We start from the raw sequence: 14,648 nt of genomic DNA on the forward strand, positions 1-14,648 counted from the left end.
CGCATATAAGCGATATCATACGATATTTGTCTTTCTCTGTCTGACTTATTTCACTTAGTATGATAATCTCCAGGTCCATCCATGTTGCTATAAATGGCATTATTTCATTCTTTTTAATGGCTGAGTAATATTCCATTGTACATATGTACCACATCTTCTTTATCCATTCATCTGTCGATGGACATTTAGGTTGCATCCATATCTTGGCTATTGTAAACAGTGCTGCAATGAACACTGGGGTGCATGTATCCTTTCGAACCATGTTTTTTTCTTTCTTTTTTTTTTTTTTGCGGTACGTGGGCCTCTCACCATTGTGGCTTCTCCCATTGCGGAGCACAGGCTCCGGATGCGCAGGCTCAGCGGCCATGGCTCACGGGCCCAGCCGCTCCGTGGCATGTGGGATCTTCCCGGACCGGGGCACAAACCTGTGTTCCCTACATCGGCAGGCGGACTCTCAACCACTGCACCACCAGGGAAGCCCCGAACCATGTTTTTCTCCAGATAAATGCCAGGAGTGGGATTGCTGGATCATATGGTAACTCTATTTTTAGTTTTTTGAGAAACCGCCATACTGTTCTCCATAGCAGCTGTACCAATTTATATTCCCACCAACAGTGTAGGACGGTTCCCTTTTCTCCACACCCTCTCCAGCATTTACTGTCCATTTGATGATGGCCATTCTGACTGGTGTGAGGTAATCTCATTGTAGTTTTGATTTGCATTTCTGTAATAATTAGTGATGTTGAGCATCTTTTCTTGTCCCTCTTGGCCATCTATATGTCTTCTTAGGAGAAATGTCTATTTAGGTCTTCTGCCCATTTTTTGATTGGGTTGTTTGTTTTTTGGATATTGAGCCACTTGAGCTGTTTGTAAATTTTGGATACTAATCCCTTGTCAGTCACATCATTTGCGAATATTTTCTCCCATTCTGTGGGTTGTCTTTTTATTTTGTTGTGGTTTCCTTTGCTGTGCAAAAGCTTTCAAGTTTAATTTGGTCCCATTTGTTTATTTTTGTTTTTACTTCCATTACTCTGGGAGACAGATCAAAAAAGATATTGCTGTGATTTATGTCAAATAATGTTCTGCCTATGTTTTTCTCTAAGAGTTTTATACTATCTGGTCTTACATTTAGGGCTTTTGAGTTTATTTTTATGTATAGTGTTAAAGAATGTTCTAGTTTTGTTTTTTACATGTAGTTGTTCAGTTTTCCCAGCACCGTTTATTGAAGAGACTGTCTTTTCTCCATTGTACTCTTGCCTCTTTTGTCGTAGATTAAATGACCATGGGTGCGTGGGTTTATTTCTGGCTTTCTGTCCTGTTCCATTGGTCTATATTTCTGTTTTTGTGCCAGTACCATGCTGTTTTGATGACTGTGGCTTTGCAGTATAATCTGAAGTCAGGGAGCCTGATTCCTCCAGCTCTTTTTTTCTTTGTCAAGATTGCTTTGGCTATTTGGGGTCTTTTGTGTCTCTATACAAATTTTAAGATTTTTTGATCTAGTTCTGTGAAAAATGCCATTGGTAATTTGATAGGGATTGCATTGAATCTGTAGATTGCCTTGGGTAGTATAGTCATTTTAGCAATATTGATTCTTCCAATCCAAGAACATGGTATATGTTTCCATCTGTTTGTGCCATCTGCAGTTTCTTTCATCAGCATCGTATAGCTTTCAGAGTACAGGTCTTTTGTCTCTTTAGGTAGGTTTATCCTAGGTATTTTATTCTTTTTGATGCAATGGTAAATAGGATTTTTTTTTAAGTTTCTCTTTCTGATCTTTTGTTGTTAGTGTGTAGAAATGCAACAGATTTCTGTATATTAATTTTGTATCGTGCAACTTTACCAAATTCATTGATGAGCTCTAGTAATTTTCTGGTAGCATTTTTAGGATTTTCTATGTATAGTATCATGTCATCTGCAAACAGTGACAGTTTTATGTCTTCTTTTCCAATTTGGATTCCTTTTATTTCTTTTTCTTCTCTGATTGCCGTGGCTAGGACTTCCAAAACTATGTTGAATAAAAGTGGTGAGAGTGGACATCCTTGTCTTGTTCCTGATCTTAGAGGAAATGCTTTCAGCTTTTCACCACTGAGTATGATGTTAGCTGTAGGTTTGTCATATATGGCCTTTATTATGTTGAGGTATGTTCCCTCTGTGCCCATTTTCTGGAGAGTTTTTATCACAAATTGCTGTTGAATTTTGTTAAAAGCTTTTTCTGCATCTGTTGAGATGATCATATGGTTTTTATTCTTCAATTTGTTGATGTGGTATAGCACATTGTTTGACTTGTGGATATCGAAAAATCCTTGCATCTCTGGGATAAATCCCACTCGCTCATGGTGTATGATCCTTTTAATGTATTGTTGGATTTGGATTGCTGGTATTTTGCTGAGGATTTTGGCATCTATGTTCATCAGTGATATTGGCCTATAATTTTCTTTTTTTGTGGTATCTTTGTCTAGTTTTGGTATCAGGGTTATGGTGGCCTCATAGAATGAGTTCAGGAGTGTTCCTTCCTCTGCAATTTTTTGGAATAGTTTCAGAAGGAGAGGTGTTAACTCTTCTCTAAATGTTTGATAGAATTCGCCTGTGAAGCCATCTGGTCCTAGACTTTTGCTTGTTGAGAGTTTTTTAATCACGGTTTCAATTTCAGTACTTGTGGTTGGTCTGTTCATATTTTCTGTTGCTTCCTGGTTCAGTCTTGGGAGATTGTACGTTTCTAAGAATTTGTCCATTTCTTCTAAGTTGTCCATTTTATTGGCATACAGTTGCTTGTAGTAGTCTTTTATGATCCTTTGTATTTCTGTGTTGTCCATTGTAACTTCTCCTTTTTCATTCCTAATTTTATTGATTTGAGCCCTCTCCTTTTTTTTTCTTGATGAGTCTTGCTAAAGGTTTATCCATTTTGTTTATCCTTTCAAAGAACCAGCTTTTAGTTTCATTGATCATTTCTACTATTTTCTTGTTCTCTAATCCATTTATTTCTGCTCTGATCTTTATAATTTCTTTCCGTCTGCTAACTTTGGGTTTTGTTTGCTCTTCTTTCTCTAGTTGCTTTAGGTGTAAGTTTAGGTTGTTTTATTTGTGATTTTCCTTGTTTCCCAAGGTAAGATTGTATTGCTATGGACTTGCCTCTTTGAACTGCTTTTGCTGCATCCCATAGGTTTTGGATCATTGTGATTTTGTTTTCATTTGTCTCTAGGTATATTTTGATTTCCTCTTGGATTTCTTCAGGAATCCATTGGTTGTTTAGTAGCTATGTTTTTCTACCTTTGTTATTTGGGTTTTTTTCTCTTCCACTGATTTGGAGGTTATGCGTTCTTTTTCTATTCATAGTTATGTGAATTTTTTGTGTACAAATTGAACCTGTGTTTTTCTTTCAGTTTTTTCATATTGATATATATAAAAGGAAATGAGAACTTTATCTTTTCCTCTTCCCAACCATCCCCCGTTTCCCTCAGACTTTAAACATTTTTTCTTTATAATATGTAAAGATTATTATTTTTTTCCCTTAGATCGTATGTCTTTCTTTTTAAGGGGCTTTATTTGCTATTTCATAATTTTTACAATTATTTTAGCAAGATATTTAGCAATATATGGTATGTCCCACTACTTTCTTAATCTCAAGTGATTTATTGAATACCATTTTTTTCTCATACTTGAGTTCTTTATGTTGATTTCTTTTCAATCAGTGAAATACATGTTGATTTCCAGAAGTCATGCACATTCTCAAATGTATTTCTCTTCCCTCATATTTACCAGTAGGTTGCCCAGATACAGAGTTTTGGGTTCATAATATTTTTTCCACATAGCTGTATATCTTATTTCATTCTTTTTTCATGGCATTTGTTTTTGCACAGGAAAAATGAAATGTCAGTTTGATTTTCCCATTTATTTTGTTTTTCTTTCCTAAACACTTGTCATACTTTCCCTTTGTTTTGGGTGTTAATCACTTTTTATTAATTTTGCTGGGAACTTGATGAGTTTTTATTGCCCTGAAACTTCAAGTAAGGAATATTTTCTTGCATTAATATCACAGCTTTTACTTGTGTTGTTCTGGAATTTTTTGGCTTCTTTTTACTGCCTCCAACAACAGTTTTAATCTTGCTGTTACAGTTTATGTTTTCTTTTCCATTTGTATGTTTATCTTAATCATTTTCTCCTATAGCTGCTGCCTTCTGTTCAAAGGATACAGTGTTGTCCTGCATCTTCTTGAAGATCTGTGCCAATATTTACTGAACTTTTTATAAAAAGGACTATTCAGAAATATGAATAATTCAATAATAATTCAGTATTTAATGCTATGATGCTTTGAAGTAATGTTCCCTTTTTTTCTGCTGAAGTATTTTTCGTAAGTCACACATCATTATAACTTTCCTACAAATGTTTCTCTCATTCTTAAATAGCTACAGCTTTATCAATTCTGGAATTTTCTACTATATACATGGGAAAATGTTCTCTTCTGTTTTTAAATATAATCAAGAATGTTAGAAGCATGATTTTTTTCTAAAAATTACATTATATTACGAGTCTTCTCTCTCAATAATGATTTCTTCTGTTTTTAGCATATTTTAGTTGTTAAGACAAGGACTTTTGCATCCAGGAGACCTGGGTTTGAGACATAGAACATGTAGTAGTAAAGAACATGGCCTCTGGATCCCAATTCTCTTGGTTTAAACCCCAGCTTTGTCACTTACTGTGTAACTTTGGCAAGTTAGAACACCTCTTAGTGCCTTAGTTTTCTCATCTGTAAAATGAGGTTAATAATATTTATTACTTCATAGGTTCTTAAATGGATAAACAGATAATATTTATAAAATATATAGAACAGTCCCTGGGACATAGTGAATGCTATGTAAATATCTGCTTTAAAATTCTAGCTCTAATCTTTATCTCAATTTTGTTGTAAACCTAAAAAAAAGTCTTTGAAAAAGATAAACAAGCCAGAGCTTGTCTACCTGGAAACAGGCCTTAAACAAATGACAGTAGGAAGAAGAAAGGAGTGTACTACCATTTAAAAATATTTGACTTACTAATTACAAACAAGATAAATGTGATTTTGAATTTCAGCATAAAAATGTAATAAACCAATGTTAAATGCTAAAAAAATCTCCTAGCGCTATCACCTGTTAACTGAGTAACTTTAGTCAAATCATCAAATTACTCTAAGCCTCCATTCTCTCTTTAAAATAGACACAATCCTAATAAAAGTAATGTACTTATTAATAAAAATATTAGTAATTATTAATACTACTTATTAATACTGTGAGGATTAAAGGAGATAATTTATATCAAGTATCACCACATAAGTGCACATTCCTTGGTTGCTACTATTTTTTTAAATAATCTAATGCATACTTGACTACACTACATTTGTTTGGCTTTATTAAGTATTGCAAGTCTCTTTATTCCACAGTTTCTCTGTTGTTGAATTCTTAATTGTGAGTTACTTTACAGATGTGTAACTCCAGGGAGAGTAAGTACAGATTCAAAGCCGCATTGTCAGTGCAGAGGGAAGATATGAAGCAAGGTCAATCAGATCCTGCTTTTCATCTTTTTTTTTTTTTTTTTTCCTTGAGCCTGGGGAAAGCAGGGTCTGTGATTCTTTTTTCTTCAAAAGGCTTATTTCCCATCAGTAGGATCATTTCCCTCAAGCCCTTTACTTTCTCCTCACCCTTTGTCCAGTGCTTTGAACCGAAACAAGGGGCCCAGTGCTTTTTGCATATCTACAACTATTCTGTTCTGCTGGGAGTGAGTGTTGGGGGACACAGTGGGGGAGGTGCAGCTGCACAGGTTGGGGGGGGTTGATGGAATATGGGGTATACTGTCTTTAGCACGATGTTTTTACGCGTTGAGTATCATTGATGCCTTTTAGTCCATTTACGTACATTGCTGTTTTGAATTTTCCCACAAATAAGCCCAGCCATAGCATGCCATGATGTGTTGTGATTGTAACTAATTGTGGGACATCAAAGAGGCCACTTCGTTACCTGCAAATAGCCAACTATATCAGTCTTTTAAAAAAATCTTGGTTTCTCTCCTTGCTTGAATTATACGATTATTTCTATGAAAAGCTATTTGGGACTTTACCCCCCTAATCAGTTTCCAAAATGTTGTTAACTGTCCATTGATGTACCCCACATAAAATGGGTTTCCCTGGCTTACCCACAGCTTGCCCATCCGGGACATACAAACCAGAAGGTTCACCAGGAGGAATTAGCACGTGCCTTCCATGTCCTGATGAAAATCACACTTCTCCACCTGGAAGTACTTCCCCTGAAGACTGTGTCTGCAAGGAGGGTTACCGGGCATCTGGCCAGACCTGCAAAGGTATGGATCCCACCACTGGCAGATAGGAAATATAAAAGCTGATCTCTTTTAGGGAAGTAATGCCGGTGTTTTCATCCAATTAATTGGGCATGGTCTTTAATATTCCTTCCTCTAATCTTATTTGGGGGGAATTCTTTGTTTTTATCATCTAGCATTCCTTATCACTGAACATATCCACATCTTGCTCCAGAGAAAGGAGATCTGAGACTCCACAAGTAATGTGACTATGAAAACAGATTTAGTATCGGAAAAGATCTAAAATGAATCTAAGAGAGAGAAGTCACAAATTTAACAGCAAATTTGAATAACAAATGAGCTAGTTTGGGCTCTGGTGATGGTTACATCCATTTAAAGAAAATATTTTTATAAGTAAAGTACTTTGATATTATTCATATCAAAAATTAAAAGTATTTAATAGTCAAAGCTGTGGCTCTTGGGATTTGTGGCAGACATGCTTTGCTGGACTTATTTGTTCTTTACTTTATGCCACTCTAACTGAGAAGGAAAATAGCTAATGACATATGAGGGTCAAGAACTAGAAAATTTCGTATCCACATAGATATGAAGATTTTAAAATTTCTAAGCTTAAACCATAATATTTAGTCTGTTTTTAAACTTAACTGGAAGCAAATACCTAGTAAGCATGAGCTATAAGTGTTCTTCCAAATGTGCACTTAGGAATTCATATGCAGTAGATGGGAATGCTGTTGATAATTTAGCTCTGTGTATACAATGTCCTCTTGACCGGAAAAGAAAAAGCGGGGGTGGGGGGGAGGATGCTTTATAGACAGAGACTCACTTTGCTTTTTACTCTTCTCCCTGTAAATGTTAGTTGTCCGCTGCCCTGCCCTGAAGCCTCCTGAAAATGGTTACTTTATCCAGAACACTTGCAACAGCCACTTCAATGCAGCCTGTGGGGTCCGATGTCACCCCGGGTTCGACCTCGTGGGAAGCAGCATCTTCTTGTGTCTGCCCGATGGTTTGTGGTCCAGCTCCGAGAGCTCCTGCAGAGGTATGCAGACTGCCAATTCACGTTGTTTATTGATTGTCTTGCTCGACGTCCTCAACTTAAACTCTAATGGACTACTAGATTCTTTGTTTCTTTTGATTTCATAGACCATAGACCACAGAAAGAGAAAAAATTACAGGAGGTTTGAAGTCAGAACTACTAAGTTCAGTTGACCACATCATCATAAACTATGCCCTTTGTGTTTCTTTTATGAACAAGCAAAGGAAAGGCCTGCCTGGGAAAGAAATGGACAGGTTACCTTAAACCTCAGATTTCAAGCAGCCAAGACAGGGTCCAGGGAGAGTTTGGGGATGGTCAGTGTGCGGCTTTGATGTCTACTTTGATTGTAGGTCTCCAAGGACCACACCAGTATCCTGTGACAAGAGTAGTTAGCCAATGTATACATCCCCAGCCTTCACTTTGAATAGACAGCATGCCACAGAAAGTGGGAGTTTGCTAAAGTGACATCCCAAAGAGCCTCATCGGGCCAACAGAAAAGGGGGCAGTACCATAGATAGAACCTGAGGCTCCCACATCAGATACAGAGGAACAACAAGCAAAATTGAGAGTACCTTAATTCGCTTCCACTCTTGCCGTCTCCAAGACCTACTTTCCTACTTCTTACGACCACTGCATGGCCAGCTTCCTAGGGTTTCACAAATTGGGTTGAAAGAGAAGGCTCTCTAAGAAGAGAGGGGGACAAGCCAAAGGACTTGAGAATTCCTGCCCGTGAAGCTTCTGAATACAGTATTCCCTCCGTCACCTCGGGTTGCCAGGTGAAATACAGGACACCCGTTTAGATTCAAATTTTAGATAAACAACAAATAACTTTTTAGTATAAGTAAGTCCCATACAAGACTGGAGACCTTTTTATACAAAGAATTATTTGTTGCTTTTCTGAAATTCAAATTTAACTGGATATCCTCATTTGTTTGTTTTTATGCTAAATCTGGCAACATGACCCCCAACACATCCCCTAGGCATCCTTTGGCAATATAGTTTGCTGAGGCTTTGACTGTTCCAAGACCCTGTATCACCCAGCTCACTGGAGTAGGGTAAGAAGTTCTGTCTTCTAGTCTTCTCTTAGCTCCCACACCCATAAGGGAAGCCAACCTACTCACAACTTCACGGTCATTTGTGAACCCCAGGAGACATTCACTGTTTGTATTAATCGGCCACCAATACTGAACTCAGCTATGAATATGAATTTGCTTAAATCAGGTCCCAGGCAAGACCCTTATCTCTACTTAACAAAAAGAGAAGGAGTCAGCAAATTGAACAAGGGAGACCTGAAAGAAGAGGGGAGAAAAATGGAATCACAGAGATTCAAAGGCAATTACATTGGTAAAATAAGATTAGGATTCCAAGAAATGGGAGAAATCTGAGAGGAGGAAGGTATCTTAGGGAGAAGAAAAAGGTTGCTGGCACAATAAACAGACATAGTCAAAAGCCAAATTAATAAGTTAGAAAATCAACGCAAGAAATCCTTCTGAAAGTAGAGCAACATTTGAAAGATTAGAAAAAAGATGAAAGAATAAAATGACACAGGAATAGTCACAGGAAATAGACTCTTCACAGATTAGGAATCCAGAGAGAGAATGGAGTGGAGGAGAAGCACTAATAGAAGATCAAAGAATATAACCGCAAGCTGAAATCTTGAAAATACACATGACTGAAATCTTTGATAGTCAACTTAAAATCACTTACTGGGTGCCAGGAAACAAATTATAGAAAACAGATCCATGTCTGGAAATAATCTTATTGAAACTTCTGAAAGCCCTGGAAAAATTAGAAAATTGGGCCTGTTTCACAGTTAGAAATAACATTACCTATAAAGGAAAGGGAATCAGACTTGCCTTGAGCCCGTTATTAGCCATTCTAAATGTTAGAAGATAAGAGTATGTTTCCTGAATTCTGAAAGAAAAGAATTAGACCCTAGATTTCTAAACTCCGACAAGCTATTGTTTATGTGGGAAAGCAAAGCAAAGACATTCTTAGTCATACAGTCTCAAAGGGTAAAAAGCCTGTTACTGAAAAGGTTGATCATAGGAACCTCTTAGAAATATTCCTGTAAAGTTACATAGTTATTAAGTTCTTTGTAAAACCTCTACCCCTTCTTCCAAATACCTCATGGCAGAAGGTAGAAAACATGACATTTTAACTTTCCACTTACTGACCTTCCAAAGAAGAGTGAGAAAATCAGGCAGACATCCCCTTTAGGATAAGGTCTGGCCCTTGCCTCTTTAACCCTCTACAGTCTCCATCCTGAGCCTCGAATCCTACACTAAAGCCTTAAGAAATGGCCGTGCCCTCTCAGGAAGCCATCCGTTTGCAAGTTGTTTCAACAGCCTTGATTGTCCAGTCATTCCTTTGGTCCCTGTATATAAGCCCTCCCTGTCGCTGACCTTCTCATCTGGGATGGGATGACCCCTAACCTCTGTATGTGCATCCACAAACCTGTCCTACCCGCATTCTAGCCCTTGCGCTTTGTGTGTGAGGGTCAGTCAGGGAAGCCCAGGAAATACACCATCTGTGCTATGGGATAAGGAACTTATTTTAAGAATCAGACCTTACACGATTTTGGAAGGAGCTGGGAAGTGGAAGGGCCAGAAGAGGAATTGGAGGATCAGAGGAGTCACTACCAGTTCAGTCTGAGAATCCAAGCCCACCCAGCTGCTGAAGTGGAACCACAAGGGAGAAGTGCGTTGGGAAGTCTAAGAGAAGCTTTATCTCTCTGTAACCATGCCCTGATGCTCTACATCCAAGAACCCAGCAGTGAGCTTGGGGCCACCTTGGGTCAACAGGGTCAGCAATTGGGATGTGGAGTGGAGGTGACCAAAGACAAGCTGGAACCTACTGTGCATGTGTGCATTTGTCCATCACTGATTCTGCCTGCAGTGATCACTGCCTCTCTTCCGCCTTCCAAGATCAAGTGCAGATTCTTCTTTAGATCAACCCTAAACTGGCCCACAGTAAGGGGATTCTGACAGTGTTTCCCAGCTTAACCAACTTGTTACAATACAAACCACCCTACTTACTTTAATTAATTAACTCATTGATCGCCTCTGCTGGTCTGTGAGCTCATTATGAGCACAGAACGTATCTTCCCCCACCCCAGCTAATCCTTGGTTATACTTCTGGTAAATGATATGGATAAATACATTGACAAATAGATACGCTGACAGTCTGCTTGTGTCACTTCCCATTGTGCAGTCCCATTTTTAAAAAGCAGGCTTGTTGTCTTTTATGCAATTTGCATTGATGTCCCCGTATAAGTAAAATAACTTTAATCAAAATAAGAGCGATGCTCCAGGATGTGAACTTTTCTGAGCTCCCTTTAATTTCACCTCCAAAAAACTACTCCCTAACTTACCAGTGAACGAAGTTGTCCTGAATGAAGGTACTAAGTCAGGCTCTTCCTCTGGCTCCTCATTAAAGGATTTAGTTATAGACATACTTCGTTTTACTGAGCTTTGCTTTATTTTGCTTTGCTGATGTTGCAGTTTTTACAAATTGAAGGTTTGTACTGATAACAACCCCACGTTGTCAGATGATGGTTAGCATTTTTTAGCAATAAACTGTTTTTAAGTAATGGGCGTATATTGGTTTTTAGAATAATGCTAATTTGCACACTTAATAGACTACAGTATAGTGTAAACATAACTTTTTTTTTTTTTTTTTTTTTTGGCGGTACGCGGGCCTCTCACTGTTGTGGCCTCTCCCGTTGCGGAGCACAGACTCTGGATGCGCAGGCCCAGCGGCCATGGCTCACGGGCCCAGCCGCTCCGTAGCATGTGGGATCTTCCCGGACCGGGGCACGAACCCGTGTCCCCTGCATCAGCAGGCAGACTCTCAACCAGTGCGCCACCAGGGAAGCCCTAAACATAACTTTTATATGCACTGGGAAACCAAAAAAATCATGGGACTTGCTTTACTGCAATAGTCACTGTATTTGGTGGTCTGGAACTGAGCCTGCAATATCTCTGAGGTCTGCCTGTACCTGAGGTATTGTTCTGTGAAACATATACCATAATTCATTAATTCAAAAACACTTTTCCCCCCACATCTTAACATCCTAAAACTGAAATGTACCTCAACAACCGTGGCGTTAAATCCTTTCACAGACATTACTGTTTATTTATTAGCAGCTTATAAAATAATGTTGTGCCTTACAATTGGGGCGTCTGGGATTCGGTGAAATATGGCAGTTATGTGGGAATTCACTTCTGTTTCAGGAGGGGTAGTGTGGAGAAAGAAGCATTTTACAGGTCTAATTTAAATCTAATTATAAAGACAGAGGATAAGTTTATTTTTTTTCTTGAAAATCTTTCTAAAAGCGAGGCAGAAATGAAAGACCAGTGTAAAATAAAAAACCTTTTACAAATTTCATGTTACATCCTAAATGTTTTGTAGGGTTAAATAATAACTAATAGTCTTGATTCTTATTCCTCCTATACATTCTTCATTAAAACACTTACGCTCTGAATTTTATCTGAATTACACATTCCTTTCTAAACTAGTAAGGATTCCTTTGTGGTTTCTCAGTGATAACTAGCTAAACCACAACATGAAAGTAAAGTCAATTTTGTGATAGTATTTTTCCTGAGAAAAACGTTCAGGCAACAGTGAGAACCCTGCATTTCACATCAGATTTATTTTCTTTTCAGTGTAGAAGCTGTCAAAATTGGGAGAGTGACAGGAAGTGGAAATCTGAGGAAAAAATCTAACGAGTCTTTCCACTGAGAACCAGATCAAGTTCTCACATTGTCTGCTACCTAGTAGACCATTCTCTTGAAAGACTAAATTGCTGTTTTCTAAAAAGACTAAATAAATACTTAAGGATTGCTTTAACATGAATGTCAGTCAAACGTTTATTGCAGAAGTTTTCAGCTTATGGAAATAAAAATATTTTTGAAGTTGAAACTCATAAATAAGCATGTTCCTATCGAAAATGATAAAAATGGTCATTCTTGGTTGAAAAGGAGTATAAAATGTTTAAGAACTAAATAGGAATTATTACATATGCTTTGTTTTCCCTGAGGAGCAGTGCAAGTTTATTAAAACCAACACTTGAGAAGCAATGTAATTTGCATATGTATGAAACACCAGCTCTAATTTACTATCAGTTCTCTTGAGAGATGTTGCAAGTTCATTTCCTCTCAAGTTGGAAAGCTGGAGTCATTTCAGCAGTTTATTGGATCAAAAGCAGTTGTTTAATATGGTTTTCTAGATTTTCTATATCTTGATCATAGTAATTTGTCTCATTCACTTTTAATCCTACCTGGCTCTTGGTATTGTGCTACGCCTGATGAGTGCCCTCAAGAAAAGTCAAAATATGGGCGGCAAAATATTTCTACACCCTTGATGGATACACTCAGTAAAGATTCTACTTACATGGTGGACACACTCAATAAAAATCGAAACGTGGAAGGCAAAATAATTCTGCTCATTTGTCATTAATAGTTGACTTTGGTCCAAACCATCCCAGTGATTGAAAGGCGAGGGCTTATGGTTTAACTTCTAATCTAATTCTTGAATTTTCTCTAAGGAGTAATCAATCCTAAATGAATATTTCATGCACCCAATGTTTATGTTCTGCCAACTAATATAATTTGAATGGGTTCCTTCAGAGTAGATTCTGTGAAACCGCGACTTCAGTTGAATATGCACTGAATATTTTACCCCAACTTCCTTTCCTATTATTTTAAAGTTAAGCTTTCATCATAAGTAACTGCATGCTTCATATGAAAAATTGGCAAATGCATAAAAGAAGGAAAAAGACATCTTACCCAGAGTCTCAACAAAGTTCTTGAGTCCCAAGTGATTTTGTTCAAAAATATTTAGAGATCTCTCTGTTGTCTTGTGGCCTTTAGTGTTGTAGGAGTGTCATCTGAGAGAAAAGTGAGATTTGTTCTTTGCAGGGGTTTTTGCTTTTCGTACAATGCCTGATGCTTATTGGATTATATCTGTAAGCTATTAAAATGAGTATCCGCGCCCACCTGTTGGCATATTCAACAAGAATCCACTGACTTGTGCTCTCCGTATCTCTGTTTATGACCAGGATGTACATGCCATCTGACTGAAAGGGTGCACGGCCGTGGGTCTCTGCAGCCCCCCACCTCTCCCTCTCCCTTCCCTGCACTCTCCTTTCCCCATCCTCTTCCATGTCTCCCGCTCCCCTCCTCTTCCTCTCTGTCACCTGCCTTTCTCCTCCCCTTTTCTTCCCTTTCTTCTCCCCTCTCCTTATTCTCCCCCTTTCTTTCCTCCTTTACTGTCCTTCCTCCTTCCTCCTTCTCCTGATTTGAAATCCTGATTTGAGTGGGTCTAAGCTAGAACTGGAGGAAAAGAAGTGTAGAAAGAGCATAAACTCTTTAGAGATAATTTTACCTAAAGAAGAACACATAATAGATTGGAGGCTCCAGTAGGGTATAGAATTTGATGGAGTTGAAGCTCTTGAGGGAATAATCTAGGAAGATAGGAGGTCGTTGTCAGAGGAGGGTGCGTGGATTGGTGCTGGCAAGGTCTAGAGGATAAGGCAGTGGAGGGGAGGCTGAAATAAGGTGAAGGATGTGGTTATTGGTGAAGAAGAGGTAAGGAATATGACGCTGGGGTATTGGAATGATCATCTACATAGATCATGAAATCACCAGCTTGTGTGTGGGTGTGTGTGCGCACGTGTGTACCAGAGAGAGAGAGAGAGAAATATAAAATCATTAAAGAATGAGAAGTGGCCAAAAGGTCAACAGGTAACTGGGGAGTGGGGGGGGGGGAAGGGATGTTTTTCCTCCCTCCAGGGAGCTGGAGGTGTTTAGGAAGAAGGAAGAGAATGATCTGGGAGGGCATTAAAGAGCAGGTCCTGTCTATAAGAGACAATAAGATTTTTTACTAGGATGAGAAAGTAAGGAAAAGTTCATAAGAGAAGTTTAGGATAGGACGGGATTTACTGAGGACTGATGATGTATTCCAGAGGGCAGGTGCATGAGTTTGTGAGTTAGAGTTGGATCAGAGCTGTGTGGGGATGACCCTGGTAGATGAAGCGATTGTCCTGAACAAGAATATAGGGCCTGCTGGCATTGACTGAGATGTGCTCTAAGGCGCTCTATGGGATTTGGGTGGGCTAGGCGGTGGTAGACTCTTGCCGGAACTCAGAGCACAGATGTCACTTGGGAACCTGCAGGAGCAGTCCGAGTACCTTCTTGTAGCTTCTCTGATGCAGCGTTGAGGCAGGAGTGGCAGCGCTGGGGAAACGCACAGTTCTCTGGACAGCCCATGGCACTTCTGCTGCTGCTGGTGCAGAGGCACAGGGCCCTCT

At 38.7% G+C, this 14,648-nt stretch overlaps 1 protein-coding gene across 1 annotated transcript in view; it reads left to right on the forward strand.

Annotated features, from left to right (window-relative positions):
* The window catches only part of SVEP1 (sushi, von Willebrand factor type A, EGF and pentraxin domain containing 1), a gene marked incomplete at its 5' end in the record, with an annotated part of 184,195 nt that overhangs the window by 57,257 nt on the left and 112,290 nt on the right, over positions 1 to 14,648 (forward strand). The window contains 2 exons of the mRNA XM_082656871.1: positions 6,169 to 6,327; positions 7,160 to 7,339. Of these exons, the coding sequence (XP_082512997.1) occupies positions 6,169 to 6,327; positions 7,160 to 7,339 (339 nt within the window). The remainder of the gene's footprint in view (positions 1 to 6,168; positions 6,328 to 7,159; positions 7,340 to 14,648) is intronic.

The sequence above is a fragment of the Grampus griseus genome (genome assembly GCF_964374135.1).
Source record: "Grampus griseus genome assembly, chromosome: 6".
NCBI lineage: Eukaryota > Metazoa > Chordata > Mammalia > Artiodactyla > Delphinidae > Grampus > Grampus griseus.